Genomic DNA, 18005 nt, shown 5'->3' with positions numbered 1-18005 from the left:
TCAAGAGAACCCACTCCTATCTTAGCACGTAAACTAACCAGCATTTTAAGAAATCTGTGTCCTCGCTAGTTTTCATAGCTCAGTCCTTTGTGTGTATGGTAGGGATCGGGATGTGTTCATGGGGGGTGGGAGGCTGAGCAAGTGTGACTGTGTTTGTGGAGGCCAGAGATCAACCTTCCTGTCATCCTTCAGGAGCCATCAACATTGGGTTTGAAGACAAGCAATCTCTCGGGGAGTCATCAGGGCTTGCCAATTTGGCTAGGATGACTGGTCCAGCAACCCCGGGGATCTGCCCTTCTCTGCATCCCCAGGTGGCATTACAAGCAGCTATCTGCACCTCTGTCTCTGTCTCTTTATAAGAGTGCTGATGATCAAACTTTGAACTTTGTCCTCCATGCTTGGTAGGCAAGTGCTTTGCTGACTGAAATATCTTCCTTGGCTCCCTCATGGTATCTTTTTTCTTTTTTTCTTTTCTTTTTTTTTTTTTTTTTTTTTTTTTTTGGTTTTTCGAGACAAGGTTTGGGTTTCTCTGTGATTTTGGAGGCTGTTCTGTTCTGGAACTCGCTCTTGCAGACCAGGCTGGCCTCAAACTCACAGAGACCAGCCTGCCTCTGTCTCCCCACACTGCCCAGACTGCCTCACTGTTTCTTATGGGCCCTAAGTTTTTCCTGATTGGAGGAGTATTGAAATTTTCTTGTTTCCGGTAATTCGATACATTTCCCATTATACAGTTATTTTTACTTTGCCTTGGGCGCTTTTTTATCTTTCAGGTTTAATTATTTTATTATATGTATATGAGCATGAGAAAGGGGAACACTCGTCCAATGCTGAATGCTGGTGGGAGTGCAAACTTGTACAGCCACTTTGGAAATCAGTATGGAGATTCCTCAGGAAATGGGAATCAGTCTACCCAGCAATTCCACTCTTAGGCATATACCCAAAAGATGCCCATTCATACAACAAGCATGTCTGTTCTACTATGTTCATAACAGCATTATTTGTAATAGCTATATCCTGGAAGCAACCTAGATGCCCACAACTGAAGAGTGGATAGAGAAAATGTGGTTCATTTACACAATGGGGAACTACTCAGCAGAAAAACACAACAGAATCTTGAAATTTGCAGGCAAATGGATGGCACTAGAAGAAACCATCCTGAGGGAGGTAACCCAGTCACAAAAAGACAAACATGGTATGTACTCACTCATATATGGATTTTAGACATGGATCAGGGGAGTGTCAGCCTACAGTCCCAGGGCCAGTGAGACTGGGAAAAAGGGAAGTTCCCAAGAGATATGCATTATACCTCAAGAAGTGGAAAGAGGCAAGATCTCCTGAACAGATTGGGAACATGGGGGGAGAAGAGAGGGAACCAGGAAAAAGAGAGGGGGATAAGAGGAGGGTAGAAGAAGACATGGGGGAGCAGGAAGGCTGAGTCAGAGTAAGAATAGAGGAGACCAAGATGAGAGATACCATAATGGTTGGAGTCATTATAGCTTTGAGGAGAGAGCTAACACTAATGAGATTCCCAGAGATGTACAAGGATAATGCCAACTGGAAAACTAGGTAATAGCGGAGAGACTACATTAATAGCCCCTACCTGATGATAAGGTTGGTGACTACCTTATGTGACATCCTAGAACCTTCATCCTGTGACTATTGGAAGCAGAGACAGATACCCACAGCTAAACACTGAACTGAGCCCCTGGAGCCCAGTAACAGATATGGAGGAGTGATGAGAAAGGCGGTCAAGACCGTGCTGGTGAAACCCACAAAGACAGCTGACTGGACAAGGGGAAGCTCTTGATCCACAGACTGATGACTAAGAGGCCAACAGGGGACTGATCCAGACTCCATGAATGTAGTGTCAGTGAGGAGGACTCAGAAATCTCTGGGACTTTGAGTAGTAGATCAGTATTTACCATGGTTTATGAATGATCTTTGGGAGCCCATTGCACATGCTCTCTCAGCATGGACACATGGGTAAGGGCTTAGGTCCTGCCCTGGATGAAATGACAGACTCTGGAGATCACCCCAAGGAGGGCCTTACCCTCCCTGGGGAATGATGTGGAGTTTGGGCTGGGGGTGGGGGCGTGGGGCTGGTGGAGGGAGAAGGGGGAGCTGGGATTGACATTTGAAGCATGCATGTTTCTAATTTAAATAAAAAACATACATAAAATAAATTAAAAAAAGAATTTGTCCTGAAAACAAAGTTTTGGATGGTGGAAAGTAAATGAATGGTAACTTACTTTAAAAATCTGAGAAAATTAAAACCAAAAACAGCAACTGAGAAAATAGAAATACAAATGGATTTGCTTTCCAGACTCTTGAAAAGTGGGAGAATTGACAAGACCAGGCATCCCTGGACCAGAGGTTAAATATGGGGCCACCAAAGGAGAAATAAATGGAATTTACTTAAGATGCTCTTAAAGAGTAGGGACACAGCTCAATTCCTGTCGTTCTTCCCTCCCAAACGCAAAGCCCCAGAGCTGATCCTCAGCATTAACTCAAGTGTGGGATGCACATCTGTAATCCTAGCCCTCAGGAGGCAAAATCATGAGGATCAGAAGTTCAAGGTCATCGTCAGCTACATAGCACTTTCAGGATGGGAGACACAGGGCAATGTGGGGGACGCTTCAATAAACACTCCCTGGGCACTGACAGGCAAGAAGCGTTGGCGACCAGACAGGGCAAGTCATTTTACTGTGGCCAACTGTTTGCAGAGCTCTTCAGAGCTCATGAGAGGGCTTCCTGTGAGTGATTTGTGAAACCACGTACCTTTAAGATGGGCCACTTTATCATAATTACTTTTAGATTGGGGGAATATTATGAACCATTTTTATTTGATTTACTTTGCAAACAATTAAACGTAAAATCGGGGGCCACTGAGGTGGCCCATCGGGTCAAGGCACTTGCTGGCAAGCTTGATGACCTGAGGTCAGATGCCCGAAACGCACACAGAAGATACTGACTCCTAAAGCACATCCTCTGACCTTCACATCCAGTGTGCCACGTGTATACCCTTTAAAAAGAACACACACACGCGTGCGCGCGCGCGCACACACACACACACACAAATAATAATAATCGTATAAAATGTTTTAAAATAGTTTTAAAATACTATATAAAATATAAATGATTTTAAGATGAAAATTGCTCCATTCTTTTTCCAAAGAAAGCCAAACAAGCAAAGCTTACTGAGAAATAAAGAGGTGCCACCCTGTGGCTGAGAGAGGCCTTGATAGGGAGTTGCCATCCATTCTTTTGTTTCTTTGATTATTCACCTAGCAAAGAAGTACACAGGTGGTCTATTTCCACGGCAAAGGCAAAGTTATGGTGTGAGTTTAAGGACTAACTTTCACCAGGTCACGCTCCGATTCCACGCCACTTTATGAAGCGAGCGAGGAGAAGAGTGAATGTATGCGTAGATTTCCCGCCACAGGTGTAGCCACAGGCCTGTGCATCCCAGCGGTTCACTAAGTCCTGAACATCTGCCAGCGCCGCCACAGACAGCTACCTGACTGTGCACAGCCACGCTAGTGAGGCTCCTCCAGGATTGCTGCGCCCACTTCTCCCTGCAGCAAATACTCCAGTTGCTCCTAAAGCAGCTGAACCTTCTAGAACACCGCATCATGCCACACACACACACAAAAAAAAACACTTCACCTGAAACTTGATGTAAATAGAATCATGTAGCAGAGACACGTTAGCCTCTATCTCCTGACCCGCACATTCACCCTCTCTGATGCTCGCCTTTCCAGGTTTCCGCCTTCCCCCCGAGTGCCCTTTACTCTCTGGGGCATTCTGATACCTTTTTACTCCATTGCCATATGTGGAATGTTGCTTCAATCGCTAACGAAACCTAAGCTGACAATTTTCTTCATTTCTTTTTTACTGTTTTTTTTTATCGTGGTAAGGTGTACATGACATAAAACCATCAATTTTTAATGTAATGGCCTCAAATGTGCTTACAGTGCTGAGCAATCATCATAGTCATTTCCAGAATGTCTTTATCATCCTAAAGCAAAATCCGTGTCCACATTAAACACAGTAATTCTCAATTCCCCGCATCAGTGCCTGGCAACTTCCATTATACTCTGTGACCCCAGACACCTGTTTGTGAATGGAATCATGCGATATTTGTCTTTTTGTTCCTGACTCCTTTCACTGTTGCATAGTATTTTGAAATATCATCTATGCTGTAGCATGGAAGAAAATGTCATTCCTTTTTAAAGGTAAGTAATACTCCATTGTATAAGTCATCCCTTATTTTGCTTACCCTATAATCTGTCTCTTGGGGGAGTTCTATAGGTTGTTATTGCTTTTTGTTTTTTGTGATTTTGTTAACAGCTAATGTTGCTCTAAACATTTGCATGTTGATGGCAATTATTTTATTTTAGTGCCTTTATTTTCAAAGATTGTATTACTGATGATGACTAGATCATAATTAAAACTGCAAAGCAATACAAATATAAAAACAGAAAGGAAAGTGGAATCAAGGACCTTTGCTGCCTATATAATTTAATTGTGTTTATTTTCTTAGGCACTGCTCTAATGTTGCGACACCTTTGAACCTATGAATTTTATTCCTTTCTGTTGGGTTGACTTATATTCATGCCACTATTAAGCTGAAGCCATGCTTACTATCTTTGCAATAATAATCATTTCATCTGTGAGTAAAGTGCTAGGGAAAATAGTGTGAATAATAAAAAATATTAAGCAATGGTATTGAGTAATGAAATGATTGAGATTGTCATGGAAAGAACTCCAAGTTGGGACTGGGGTTCTAACTGCTACTCTGCCACTGGCCTTGAACTTTCCTATCTGCAGAATGGGAGATGAAGACTGGGTAATGCTGGAGGCCCCTGCTAGTTCACTCCTCATTCAATGACCTGAATTTGATATCATCTTTATCATTCCAGACTGGACTGCCCTTGACAATGTGGCCAGGTTCCTGGTTCAGTTTAGATGTTTCTTTCTGGTCCTTACTCACAAACACCGCCTCTGGCTCTGCCGTGATTCATGATAGAAGTCAAACCAGGAGCATGGCTTTGTTGTTTAAAAATGCATTAGCTCCATTGAACATATGCACGAATGGCCCATTTATATAGCACGGGGAATATGCTATTTTAATCAACATGCTGCAGAGTGCACTAAGGCAGGAGATTTCCTTGAGTGTCCAAAAAGTAGAAAGCTGCTTATGATCAAGGAGACAAGGGTTGAGATCTTTGAGGCAGTGAAAGACTCCCCAGCACAGGGATGACTTACGGAGCTAAGGGACAAGATCTGGGAGGTGGTGAAGGACTCCCCAGCACAGGAATAACTTAAGGAGATAAGGGACAAGATCTGGGAGGTGGTGAAGAACTCGGGGATGACTTGCCTCTGTGTGCACTCACACACAGACCAGTGCCTCTTCATCCACAGACAAGGCCACAGACAGAATCTGCCTGAACCGAGGACCTCCTTACAGAGACAGTGTCTTCACTATCACCTCCATCATCTTCACCAAATGGACAAAGCAGCCCACGTTCAACCCAGTTCCTCATTCTCCACTTCCCCACACAAATCGTACCTATTGTTGTTACCCGCATTTCTTTCCAGCTTAGTGTATCTACTCAGTCTCGTCTGTGGTTCTTCCTAACATACAAACATGCTCACATACTTAATTCATCAAAAAAATCCTCTTTCCCTAACAACCATCCATCTCCAAGATCTTCTCTAACAATACCCTTAGCATACCACGTTTTCTATATTCAACCCGACTCAACTCACCCAGTCCCACTTCCTTGTCTCTAAACAAGGCCACTGAAAAGCAGTGACCAGCTGCCTACAAGGCAGAGCTGGTCATTATCCTTTGTAGATCATGGCATCCCATCTCTCAGTAGACAGAGTCCTGCTGAAATCAACACTGCCAGAAACTTAGTAAGAACTGCGTGTAGAGATGTTTTGATCTGGATCGAGCCTTGAGTGATAAATGCTACTTCTGAAAACCACCAAAGACTTCTTAAGGCTCCCTTCTCCATCAAATCACAAGCCTGAGGAACAACTATCATATTGGTATATCCTCAGAGTGAGTCGGTGAGTGTCACACTGCTGTAGATTCCATCTATGCCTAGTGATAGCCCTGTAATCCCAGGTTTAAAAAAAGATCTTATGAAGCTGAAAACCCCAGACGTCTTGTAGTCTGGTCAGAAATCGCTAAGAATAGATCTGACGAGCTTGTTTTTGTGCAGTGCTCTTACGTTCATTCCAAATTCTTGAACCTGCAGCTGTTGGTCAGCAGAAAAAAGTAGATTTTTATAAAAGAAAATCTGAAGATTTTGAAGTATTGTAACTCTCAGCTTCAAAAAAATGACAATGTAGATTTTAATTCTATCCTATAGGAATGAACTTCACGATAAAAAGTCAGACTACTTATGGGAGGGTTGGAGGAATTATCCAAGCACTGGGCCAGAGAAATCATATCCTGACAAAACACGCTTTGCTGTCTATGCAATGTGAGGCTGAATTAAATATAGAAACTCTTCCTGAATAATGCAAGTAATATTAGCAACAAAATAAAACCCATTATTGACTACTAAATAACTCAAGAAACACCCATACAGATAATTATAAGTAAATTTGGCAAGCCAAAAGTTTATGAAGAATGGAATATTAAATAAGTCAAAGTATTTTAGCCAACTATTCCTTAGTTCAAAAAGAACAAAAGGTTAAATATCTTTACAGCAGAGACTAGTAGTCACCATATGAAGGCCACACTGATAGGTGCTTGACACCTGATAGAATACCATGAGGACAGTCATTTTGACACCCTGACAAGGGTACGTGACCTGAATTCACCCACTAGAAAACATCCACAAAAGACACAGAAAAATTTACAGAATAACTGGTCTAGAATTATCTAAAATGTTAAGATCATAGAAGTTCAAGGTAAACCAAACTAATCAGGCTAAACTATATTAAACAAACAGATCATCGAAATTAAATGTATTGCAGGCTCTTGGGCTGGGACCTGCGGCTACCTAAGGCATTATTGCTAGAACTTCAATGAGGTCTGAGGACTATAGGGTAATTGTGCATCAACGTTAGTTAATCTCTAAATATTAATGGCTATCTATGTTTCTTTTCAGCATTCTTATAAGATACACCCACAAGTGTTCAGGAGAGATGGCATGTGAAGCCAGCCGGTGAAGAGCTTACCATACAAGGACCTGGGTTTGATACCCAGCACACATATAAAAACACAAGAGCAACAAGACATGCCTATGACCCAGTGCATTGAGGATCACTGGGGCTCACTGGTTAGTCAGTGTAGATTGTCTGTGAATGCCAAGTTCAGAGAAAGACTGTCTCAAAAACATAGGGTAGAGTTCAATAAAGGAATACATGCAACATAGACCTCTGACTTCCACAGTCATGAGCACACATATGTACACAAACACACACACGTGCATATACTATATACAAATACACAAAATAAATAAATGTTAAAAATTAAAACTAACCTTCCTTACTGAGGAGGCATTTTTCTGATAGATTAATTAATTGAGAAGTTATCTTAAAATAAAAGTAGATTTTGTTGAGACTTGTGCACAGATTAAATTGTAAACACCTATCATTTGTGTTATATATTCAATGCCACCCATTCTGACTTAGCTATCACATGAAAATTTCTGAGTAATTTCACTTACGATCACCACCCACAATACTGCACATAAATAAAAGTTGTCAAATAATATTTCATTGTTACTATACGGATACTTACACATAGCATTAAATGAACTATATTATTCATTTTCTTTAGAATAGTACTTTAAGATATGTATTAGATTGAAGAATTAAAATTCATTAAAACTGTCCACAATGCCGCAAAAAGACTGCCAACACTGCTTTAGAAAACAAGAAATTATATCTAGTGAACTTCCTTCCCTGAAAGTAAATCATGTATAATTTATTTAAGGTAATAAATTATTATATCGTAGCGGCTGTCAATTTCTACTCATTGCAATTTAAAATTTAATTCTCAGTGACTATATTCTATCAGAAATAATTGATTTTGCAAAATAAGTCATATGTACTAATTGAAAACTTTTACTTAAGGTCAAGCTTTCCAATCGATCAGTTTAGCAACCTCTGCTTCCCAGGGCAACATCCGCCTTTTACAAGTGGTTTATCAAGTGCACAGGAAAATCAGCGTACTTTGATAAATGAAGACCAATCACATCCTCCGCATCAGTTCACGGAAAGGGGTGGGGTTGGGCGCGGCTTCCTGACCACTCCGTTACTAGGCAACGGGATGCTGTGGCTTGAAGCGGCAGAGCTGAATGCTTGGGGCCAGGCTGTTGATAGGGAGTTCTTAAGCAACAGAAATGAGCCGGGGTAAGAGCGATCCAGGAAGCTGTCCTCGAGGGGGAAGCTGTGGAAAGTGTAGGATAGTGGAGCCACACCCGGGTCCCTTCACCTGCAAGCCTCTGGGGTGTCTGGAGTGTGGATCTTCCTGACCTCACATCCCCTGCTCAGTCAGACATTGGGAAAGGCCCCGCCTGCCCCCTAGCTACCACCTCCAGCCGTACTTGCAGAGTCGGTGTCTCTACCTGACCCAGCGCGCCCTCAGGTGGCCAACGAGGGTGTGGGCGACCCGAATCTCCTTGCCTCGCTTCCTCACATTCCCAGGGTACCTTCCAGCTCCACGCCAAAAGCTGTGCTCGATTCTGTTCCAGAAAAGCATCTTGAGGAAGAGGATGAAGTTGACTCCGTTCTCCTTTCAGCATCCAAAATCCTGAATTCCTCTGAGGGGAGAAAGGAGAGTGGAGTCAGTGGACCAGGTAAAATCTATGGGTGGAAAAAAAAAAGTTGGTTTTGTTTTATTTCGGTTTGGTTTGGTTTAGTTTGGTTTGATTTTTCAGTTTCTGACAGACATTTAGAAGTTGCATGAGTTTTCTATCAAAATCTAAGAATTGAAATAGCCGCACTTTCCAATAAACCAAGACTTAGATGTGTAGAATTGCCAGAGGAACCTCACTTCCTTCAGAGAAGCCCAAGGTGACAACGCCCCTCTGGTGCACTGTGGGACACCAAGGGAAGGAGCCAGAGCTCATGGGTAAGGTGGCTTTTATACTGATGGGTAGGACCCAGCTGTGGGTTCCCTGTGTAAAGCGCGAGGTAGCAGGATGGAAGAAATGATGGATCAGCAACCTGGGCTTGGAACAGGGGTTCCTTCTGCAACTTGGTCATTCCAGTACCTACACAATGCCTGAACAGGGACCCTGAGAGAAGAATCCAGAGAGGCCACACCTCAATCGATAGAAATCAACTTTATTCAAGGTGAAGGATACGGACCAGCACCGGCTGTGTTCCTCTGTCACCAGCCATGACGATCTGTAATCTTCCCTGAGCAACCAGGAAATGGAAAGGGAAGGAGGCAAAAGACCATCACAGACAGTTTAGACATTAGACTGGCCCAGTATTCAGCTTTGAGGTCACCAAGGGTCAGAAGAGACAGAGCTGCCTCAATACGGCAAAGGTTGTATTGGTATGGTAGAGAAGAAACTTCACAAGGGTTTGGGATTCTACTCTGAACAAAATTGGAAGCTTTGGAAGGATATGACCCCCTCCATTCTGACTGGAATTGTTATCATGAACACATTTTTGAGTACTTACGTCATGCTGTGTGTCATGCTAAGGGTGCCCCCTACAAATCCATTGCATGCTTATAGGTATACATCACGATATGTTATAAGGTCATGATTTAATGTCCAGGCAGCCTGATTCCATAGCTGATATCCTCACTTTCATGGCCAAGTGTAGCTGTTTTGTTTGTTTGTTTGTTTTTACTCTTTGTTCTTTGGATGCTCACCACCCAGCTCCCAAAGAAATAAATACACAGAGTCTTATTCTTACTTATGAATGCCTGACCTTAGCTTGGCTTATTTCTAGCCAGCTTTTTTATCTTAAGTTTCCTGTCTACCTTTTTGCCTCTGGGCTTTTATCTTTCTCTATTCTATATACCTTTATTTCCTTCTTACTCCGTGGCTGGCTGTGTTGCTGGGTGGCTGATCCCTGAGTCCTCTCTCCTCCACTTCTCTTCCTATTTATTCTGTCTGACAGCCCCACCTATCCCTCTCCTGCTTTGCTATTGGCTCTTTATTAGACCAATCAGGTGCTTTAGGCAGGCAAAGCTTCACAGAGTTAAACAAATGCAATATAAAAGAAGGCAACACATCTTCATATCATTAAACAAATGTTCCACAGCATAAACGAATATAACTTAAACATCTTAAACTAATATTCTACAACAGCAAAGTGCACTCTAACTCACAGGGATTCTACAGAACTCACTAATACTGTCTCAGTCAAGTTAATGTTTGCATTTGAAAATCACTCTATGTAGCACTTTAAAAATCACCTTGTTCTCCTCCATCTTTAGTCACAAGCACACACTTAACACTTCTTGCATATAGTGAATATGGCATAATTTCCTGCAGGCTTGGAAATAAATTCCCCTTGTCTTTATTATAAAAAGGTCATCCCATTGATAATTAAGTCATTTTTAAAATTTTCAACATTTACATGTAAAACAGAAAATGTGATCTGGATATAAATAATATTTCTTATAATAAGCTTCATCAAGGGTGGGGCTAGTTGTGAGTTTCCCTCCCTTTCTGTGCCTCCCAAGACCATGCACTTAGCAAAGACTTAGTAAATGCTGAGTGTTTCTGTGCTGACTCCCGTGGATCTCTGATCATTCCCTTCCAATTCAAGAATCATAGAGTTCCATATCACTCTGTAAGCATTATTGGACTTTAAAAACACCTTCCCATGGAACAAGTAACAGTCAAAGACTCATAAGAAAAACAAAAGGTTCTATTATTACTCCTATAAAAGATTAGTCCTGTTTCCCGCCTACTCGCTGCTCGATTGAATCATCAGAGTGCTGCTGAAGAAAATACTCATTTTTGAGTCATACCATGAAGCTAACTAAACTGAGCCGCTGAATGCTATGTGAAGCACTTGCTTTCTTGCCAAAATAAATTTTTTCAAATGCTCCCTCCCCAAGGTAACTACATCATTTCTCTCCCCCACATCCTCTCAACCCACAGCACGATCTCATGGCCTATGAAAATGTAGGCACAACCAGAGCAAAATTCCCTCAACATTACCCATCACATTTCCGTTTCAATGGACAAAAAGCAAAACTGCTCCTACTCATTCACCACTAAAAGAGATCTCTCTCTCTCTCTCTCTCAAAATTTAAACAAAGTGATCGTACGCCCAACAAAGGCTTTCAATATACTCCCCAAAAAATACCCACACCTGCACCAATTTCTATGCTGGTCCTGGATCTATATCTCCAGGTAATACATCACTGTGTATTGGGAAAGGCTGCCATAAGAAATCATCTACAGGGGCTAGAGAGCAATTAAGAGCACTTGCTGCTCTTCTAGAGGTTCCATGGGTTCTATTTCCAACACCCACGTGGTAGCTCACAGCTATCTACAACTACAACTCCAATTCAGGGAATCTAATCTGACCTGGGGTGCCAACCACACATAAGGTGCACAGAGATCTATGAAGACAAAACACCCATACATGTAAATAGGTTTCAAAAAATAAGTCATCTACATTATGTCAAAAAATAGCAATTCCAAACAGAGTAGTCACATTTAAATAGATATTTGTGGGACAAGTAACTATGCAATTATACTGGGATCAAAAATGGAGGAAGAGATAGACAGAAGCTATATAGAGGAGCAATGTATATAAAATCTCATTGTTCTTTCTTAAGAACCTATTATTTACTATTCCCCTTTGGTATTACACAATATGCTATATATTGTATATAACTTAATCACAACACTATTGTGTTTAATGGAGAACTTTGTGGCAACTACGGCTCTAGAACAGAATTGCAATTTATAAAACTCCACTGTGGAAGTAATCTTAGTATCAAGTACAGAAAGTAGAAAATTAGTATGTGTCAAAAGAAACGTACTAATTTTATCTTTCTTGGTGAGTAAATCAACTCAGAATACACTGGAAATGTACATTTTCAAGTTCTTAAATATTTTAATACATTGTCATTTTTGACTAGCGTATATTCATGGATACATCAAAATCTTTAATTATATATATGCAGTATAATGGTTATATCAAGATAATTGTTGTATCTAACCCATCAGATGTTTATCATTTCTTTTTTGTCGTGGACATTTAAATTCTTCACCAGCTATTTTGAAATAATTAATTGTCATGAATTATAACCACCCCCCATTAACCACATATATGTGGAAACATGAGTAAGGGCATACATATATGCAGACTCCCCCCTACTCCCTACCCCCACCCCCACCCCCTACAGCAGGTCTCTCACACCAACCAGTACTGGTTGTGGAGGTCAGAGGACAGTTTGCAGAATCAGTGCTCTCCTCCCATCTTTACCTGGGTTCCAGAATCAAACGCATACTGTCAGATTTGAGTAGCAAGCATCATTACTGGCTCAGTCATCTCCCTGCCCCTACAGGTAGGTGCCTCTTAAAGTGAGAGCCGTTCTTAAATTTAATGGGTGACTTTAAAAAATGTGTCAATTAAGTCTTCTCATTACCTCTCTGTCTCCTTATCTGAGTCAAAAGAGTCCTTTCCGTAGCAGCTCCTGCAAGATAAAATTTTGGAAATAAAACAATGAATGTTATTTGTTTGCTCCTTAGAATGTGGCTGTGTATCAGAACCAGGAAACCAAATCCAACCACAGTCAGCACTTAAAGTGAGTCTGTTTCATTCATTATGTAAAAATCCTTCCTAAGCAAATACCGGGTCTCCCACTCTAGCCTCACAAAACCTTCCATGAGCCCGCACCGCTAAGGATGAGCTAGCTGACTCATGGGATGGTGTTTGCTGGGGGAATTTTCTTTATTATCATAGCAATTGAAGACTATGGTCAGTCACCGGAAAGTGTCGCTTCTGACACTGTTACATCTCATTATAGGTCCTTCAGCACCAGCTGCAGTCATTTCAGGCTCTGCGGATTCAGACTCTACAGAACGTTAGCATGGTATGATTGTTGTAATCCACATGTAGGAAATGTCCAGGTTAAGGTACCAACCCATCCTCTAAACTCACCAGTAGCCAATTGTTAAGTAGATGCTGAGTCTAATGCATCAGAAGTGAAATGTGTTTCAGGATCAAAATTTATTTGGAGTGAGCTATGTTCTATCTTTTTGGATGTGAGGCAAAAAGAAAAGGCACTCATATTTTAAATGCTACCTGGGGCAGATGTGACTTGTTGGTTGAATGTTTGCCTAGCATGTGCAGAGCCTTGGGTTTTAATCCTGGCACTGAAAATACATGCATGCACACACGCTCACACACACATACATATGTACACACACAGTCTGAAAATATAGATGCTAAAATTTAAACTAGAGCTCAAGGTGGCTCTGGGGGAAGTTCTCTATAACGTCCTGTCACTGAAGAGCTTAGGGACAGCTCACTTCTGGTGATATGATTCATATGACCACAAGTCTGGTCATCAGCACAAGTCTCCAACACACCTTGTTCTGTTTTCCAGGATAGAGGGCTGTCAAATTCCACACCTTGGTAAAAGGGCTGGAAGGAGCTCCAAGTCTTTGTTCTTCTAAACTCAAATCAGGAGAAGTAGGGAGGGGAAGGGGGACACATGGAGAGGGGGGGGAACACTTTATTCTCATAATAGGTTATACTAAGGTTCCTTACTCTGATTCTGAGTGCCACAGGTTGGTTCGGAAGCAATCCACAATCACCACTCTCTTAGAGAGAGACTCAATACTGAATCACAGACCCAGCCATGCAGCTAAAGGCAGAACTGGTGTCATCATCAAAGGCACACAGACTTCACCTGGAGAAATCAGAGTGAACAGAATAGAGTGTGCATGTCAGGTGTACCAAACACAACACATACTCAACCTAGTATCAACTGTGACTCGGTGTCCTTGTGTTGAAAGAAACTGCAGTGAAGCAGAGGACCAAGTTCTGCCATGGGTGACACAATGCAGTCTGTCTTGATGATGGATGCCAAGGATTTCTTACTTTCCTCATAGTGTAAAAAGTAATGCCTCTAAAATTATCGAAACGTCATTCATAAGATTTTACTGCTTTAACAAATGCTTCTGATTTCCGCATTCTTTTCTGAAAATTTCTTTAATGGCAGATATTGCAATAAATAAGTTTAACTTATTCTCTTAACAGCCAAGAACTTTTTATGAGCAGGAAATGCAAAGGTGTCTTTCTGTGTGTTTCTGTACATATACAAACACATATCTTAATACAAATTCTAACATTCTCAATTTATCTTTCAAAGGTACAGTCTGAAATCAGTGAAATATTGAACAAAAGTATTGTTGAAGTAGAAAACCCACAATTTAACTCAGAAAAAAATCTAGTATTCAGCATGCATCCTGAAAAGGATTTGGTATGTTTTTCTTTAAAAAAAATCATTCTCTTCTGGTGTTTAAAAGTTTTTAAGATAAACTAGAGATCATTTCTCTATAACTGGTTTGTTTTCACCTTTCTGTCCTCTCTCTTTTTACAGGAACAATGGATGTACAGAGATGAAAATAAGGAAATACCTGCCCTGAAAAACTTAAAAGAAGTGTGTTTATCCCTGTACTGTAGAATTTGACTATTCTTTTAGGGGGGTATGAGAGGCATCTCACTTCATCTAGATGCTGAAAATTACAAAGCAAATTCAAGGCAGCTTGGGTAATCTACCTGTCCAGAGGGGGTTAACAAACCAGGGCTGTACTCTGCAGAAAAACTCCAGTGTAGCCAAGGTTATTCATGCTAGCTGGGAAATCACATTTCCAGGACACTTGTGGCCCTAAAATCACCCTTTCAAAACCAGGAATGAAAGCAAAAGTTAACAAATAGCCCAGTAGCAGAAACACTTGTTTTCCTTGTGTTCTTTTGTGGCTATCTACCTAGTAGTCTCTTGAAGTATAAAGCATTTACTACATTTCTACATCTGAAATTAAGAGGTTGGCCCACGTATCTCACCCCTCCAAAGGAGGTAGGGCAATTAGGAAGCACTCTGTGAAAGCCAGAATTTCGGATCTCAAGATCATTGGTGCTGTTTTGTTCCTGCCCTGTTAGAAAGATGGACACACACACACACACACACACACACACACACACACACACACACACAGAGAGAGAGAGAGAGAGAGAGGGGGCCTTCTTTGATTAGTAGATAAAACACTCAATATGGTTGTACACATAAATATTCCCGAAATTTTATCTTAATTTCTTGGTCATGTGGCAAATGACAATGTATTTATAGTACACTTTCTATTGCTGCTAGCCTAATGAGAAGCAAGAAGAAATACTTTCTATTGAGAAAAGTCATCATTTTGAGGACCCTAAGACTCTTCATTCAATGGGAGAAAACTTTAGTAGTAATAATGGTCTCTCTCAAAGCACAAATATCTCACCCCAGATACAGGGCGAGGACAGGTTAGCTCTGGAGAGCCTGAGAACTGCAGCAGGTAACTCCCCTCCCAACAAAGCTGTGGGCACTTCAGATCAGCCTAGCGCCGTGAAGGGTCTCAGTCTTCATCTGTTTCTGCCCCCTGTTCCTCAGACGGCGGCACCCCAAGCTGCCCCTGTGACTCTGGATAAATCCACAATCACCATGCCTCTTCTGAAGCATGAATTCCATGACAACTTAGATGACATCTGCCACTCTATTAAGCACATGAAAGAAGAACTTCAAAAGTCGAACGACAGGGAGCTGGCACTGACAAAGGAACTTCACACTTTCCCGGCTGACACAAATGTGCAGGGTCACGGTAGACATGAGCTGTTTCCCATTCGCAGCTCAAAGCTGAACTTTATTCAGGAAGCAAGCATGGAAGGTGACTTAAGTGAAGACCTCAAATCAAAGAGAATTTCTGAATTAGAGGCTTTAGTAAGCAAATTACTCCCGCTCAGGGAGACAGTGTCAAAATTGCATGTGCATTTTTGTAGGAAATGTAAAAAATTATCTAAGGGTGAGATATGCCGGGGGAGAAGGAATGAGAAAAATAAAGACATCCCTATCACCAGCAAGAATATTATGGATTTAAAATCCCACTCCCGAGCTCCAAGGCACACTCTGTCATTCCTTGACCCAGTGAAACAGGAAGCAAAAGACGAAGAGCAGCAACCATTTGTGGTACACCAAGGAGCAGTAACATTTGAAAGTGAGAAGACACCCAAAGCCAAATGTGTCACTGAGCAGTGTGTTGCCAAAATTCATTACCTACAGAATTACCTTAGAGAATCCATGCAGAACCAGAAAAAAGTGACAGAACTGGAGAATGAAAACCTGGCCCTTAGGACCAAAATGAAGCCCCTCATCTTCACCACACAGTCCCTGATACAGAAGATTGAAACTTATGAAAAGCAACTGAAGTCTCTGGTTGAAGAAAAGAGTGCTCTCCAGGCCAAGTTAACCAAAGCAGAAGAAGAAAACAATGATTGCCTCAGGCAACTGAAGAAAATCGTCAGTATGTATAATGTCCTCCAAGGCCAACATAAAACGCTAGAGGAAAAAAACTGTCAACTTTCTTTGGAAAAGCAACAGATGATTGAAACAGTAGATCACCTAAAAAGCAAGGACCACAAGTCCCAAAATGACATGGCCATCCTCAAAAATGAAAACAATAGAATGAATATCGAAATAGAAGCAATGAAAACAAGCATGCTGTTACTACAAGATGAAAGAGAAGTGCTAGAGAAAAACATGTACCAACTCCTGAAAGACAAAGGCTCACTGGAGAGTGACCTAAAGGAGAGCAAGCTGGGGATGCTACAGCTAAAGGAGAAGGAGAGACTAGCGGAAGCCGAACAGCAGTCCCTTCTGCACATACTTGAAGCAGCTAAAACCGAAAAACGGAATCTCGAGGCAGCATTACAAGAATCGGTTTCTGCCAGGCAGACGTTGGAAAGAGAACTGGAGGCCATTCAAAGCTACCAGTCGGCGGCAGAAGAGAATTTCCGGGAAGAAATAAAAAGTGCAAAATCAGAGGCAAGCATTTACAAAAACAACTTGGCAGAGATCAGCAAGGAATGTGAGATGTTATCCAAAATGGTCGTGGAGATCAAGACGGATAACCAGATCCTGAAAGAGGAGCTTAAGCAACACAGCCAAGAAAACACCAAGTTTGAAAACAGTATCAGTCGGCTCACAGAAGACAAGGTGCTTCTGGAAAACTACGTCCGGAGCATAGAAAATGAGAGAGACACCTTGGAATTTGAGATGCGGAACCTTCAGCGAGAGTATCTGAATTTAAGTGACAAAGTCTCCAGTCACAACAACAGTCAACCAAAGTCGGCTTATATTTCAAGAAGAGAGAAGTTCTACTTTGACAACTACGACACCTATGAAGACGCTGCCAGTCCTGGGAGTAGACATTTGGCTCCTGATTTGAAAGGTGCGTACCCTCTACAGATAAATAGAGGCACCCTTATGACTCTTTCAAGCTTAATGGCACTAGCCAAAGTATAGAAAGAAGGGAGGCCTAGAGAGGAGATTCAGAGGTTTAAATGTGTACTGCTCTTTCGGAGGACCCAAGTTTGGTTCCCAGCACCCATCCACAAGTGCAGCTCCAGTGAACCCAACATCATCTTCCAGAGACACCTGCAAACCTGCACACAGACACACATAACAAAAAAATAAAAATAAATCTTCCTTAAAAAGAAATAAGAGAACATGAAGATGAACACAATTTAGTCTTGTAAGATATTTTATATGATGGGTTATAAAATGGAACCATGTAGGAATTTTGTTCTGTAGATATAATCCATATTCTGCTTATATTACTTACCTACACTGAATGTGTGCACAGCATCTTTGGCAGAGAGAAGTGCTCTTAAATCCTTATCAGAAATATTCTTAGCATTCACATCTCTAAGACATTTCCTTTTCTTTTTCAGGAATTCCACATAAACTGTATCAACGGCTTCCATCCAAGATATGTAAATAAATTTCAAAA

At 41.4% G+C, this 18005-nt stretch overlaps 1 protein-coding gene across 1 annotated transcript; it reads left to right on the top strand.

Moving 5' to 3' along the window:
- The first annotated feature begins 8291 nt into the window (after window positions 1-8291).
- Ccdc110 (coiled-coil domain containing 110) lies at window positions 8292-18005 on the top strand. The gene is made up of 8 exons (XM_040731953.1): window positions 8292-8379; window positions 8721-8825; window positions 12705-12760; window positions 12983-13048; window positions 14333-14443; window positions 14564-14623; window positions 15332-17444; window positions 17947-18005. The coding sequence occupies exons 1-8, from the start codon at window positions 8370-8372 to the stop codon at window positions 17994-17996; spliced, it is 2571 nt and encodes an 856-aa protein (XP_040587887.1). The 5' UTR covers window positions 8292-8369; the 3' UTR covers window positions 17997-18005.

This window comes from Mesocricetus auratus, unplaced genomic scaffold (genome assembly GCF_017639785.1).
Source record: "Mesocricetus auratus isolate SY011 unplaced genomic scaffold, BCM_Maur_2.0 Super-Scaffold_100026, whole genome shotgun sequence".
NCBI lineage: Eukaryota > Metazoa > Chordata > Mammalia > Rodentia > Cricetidae > Mesocricetus > Mesocricetus auratus.
Note: the sequence above shows the minus strand (reverse complement) of the source record. Positions and strands in the feature narration are given on the sequence as shown.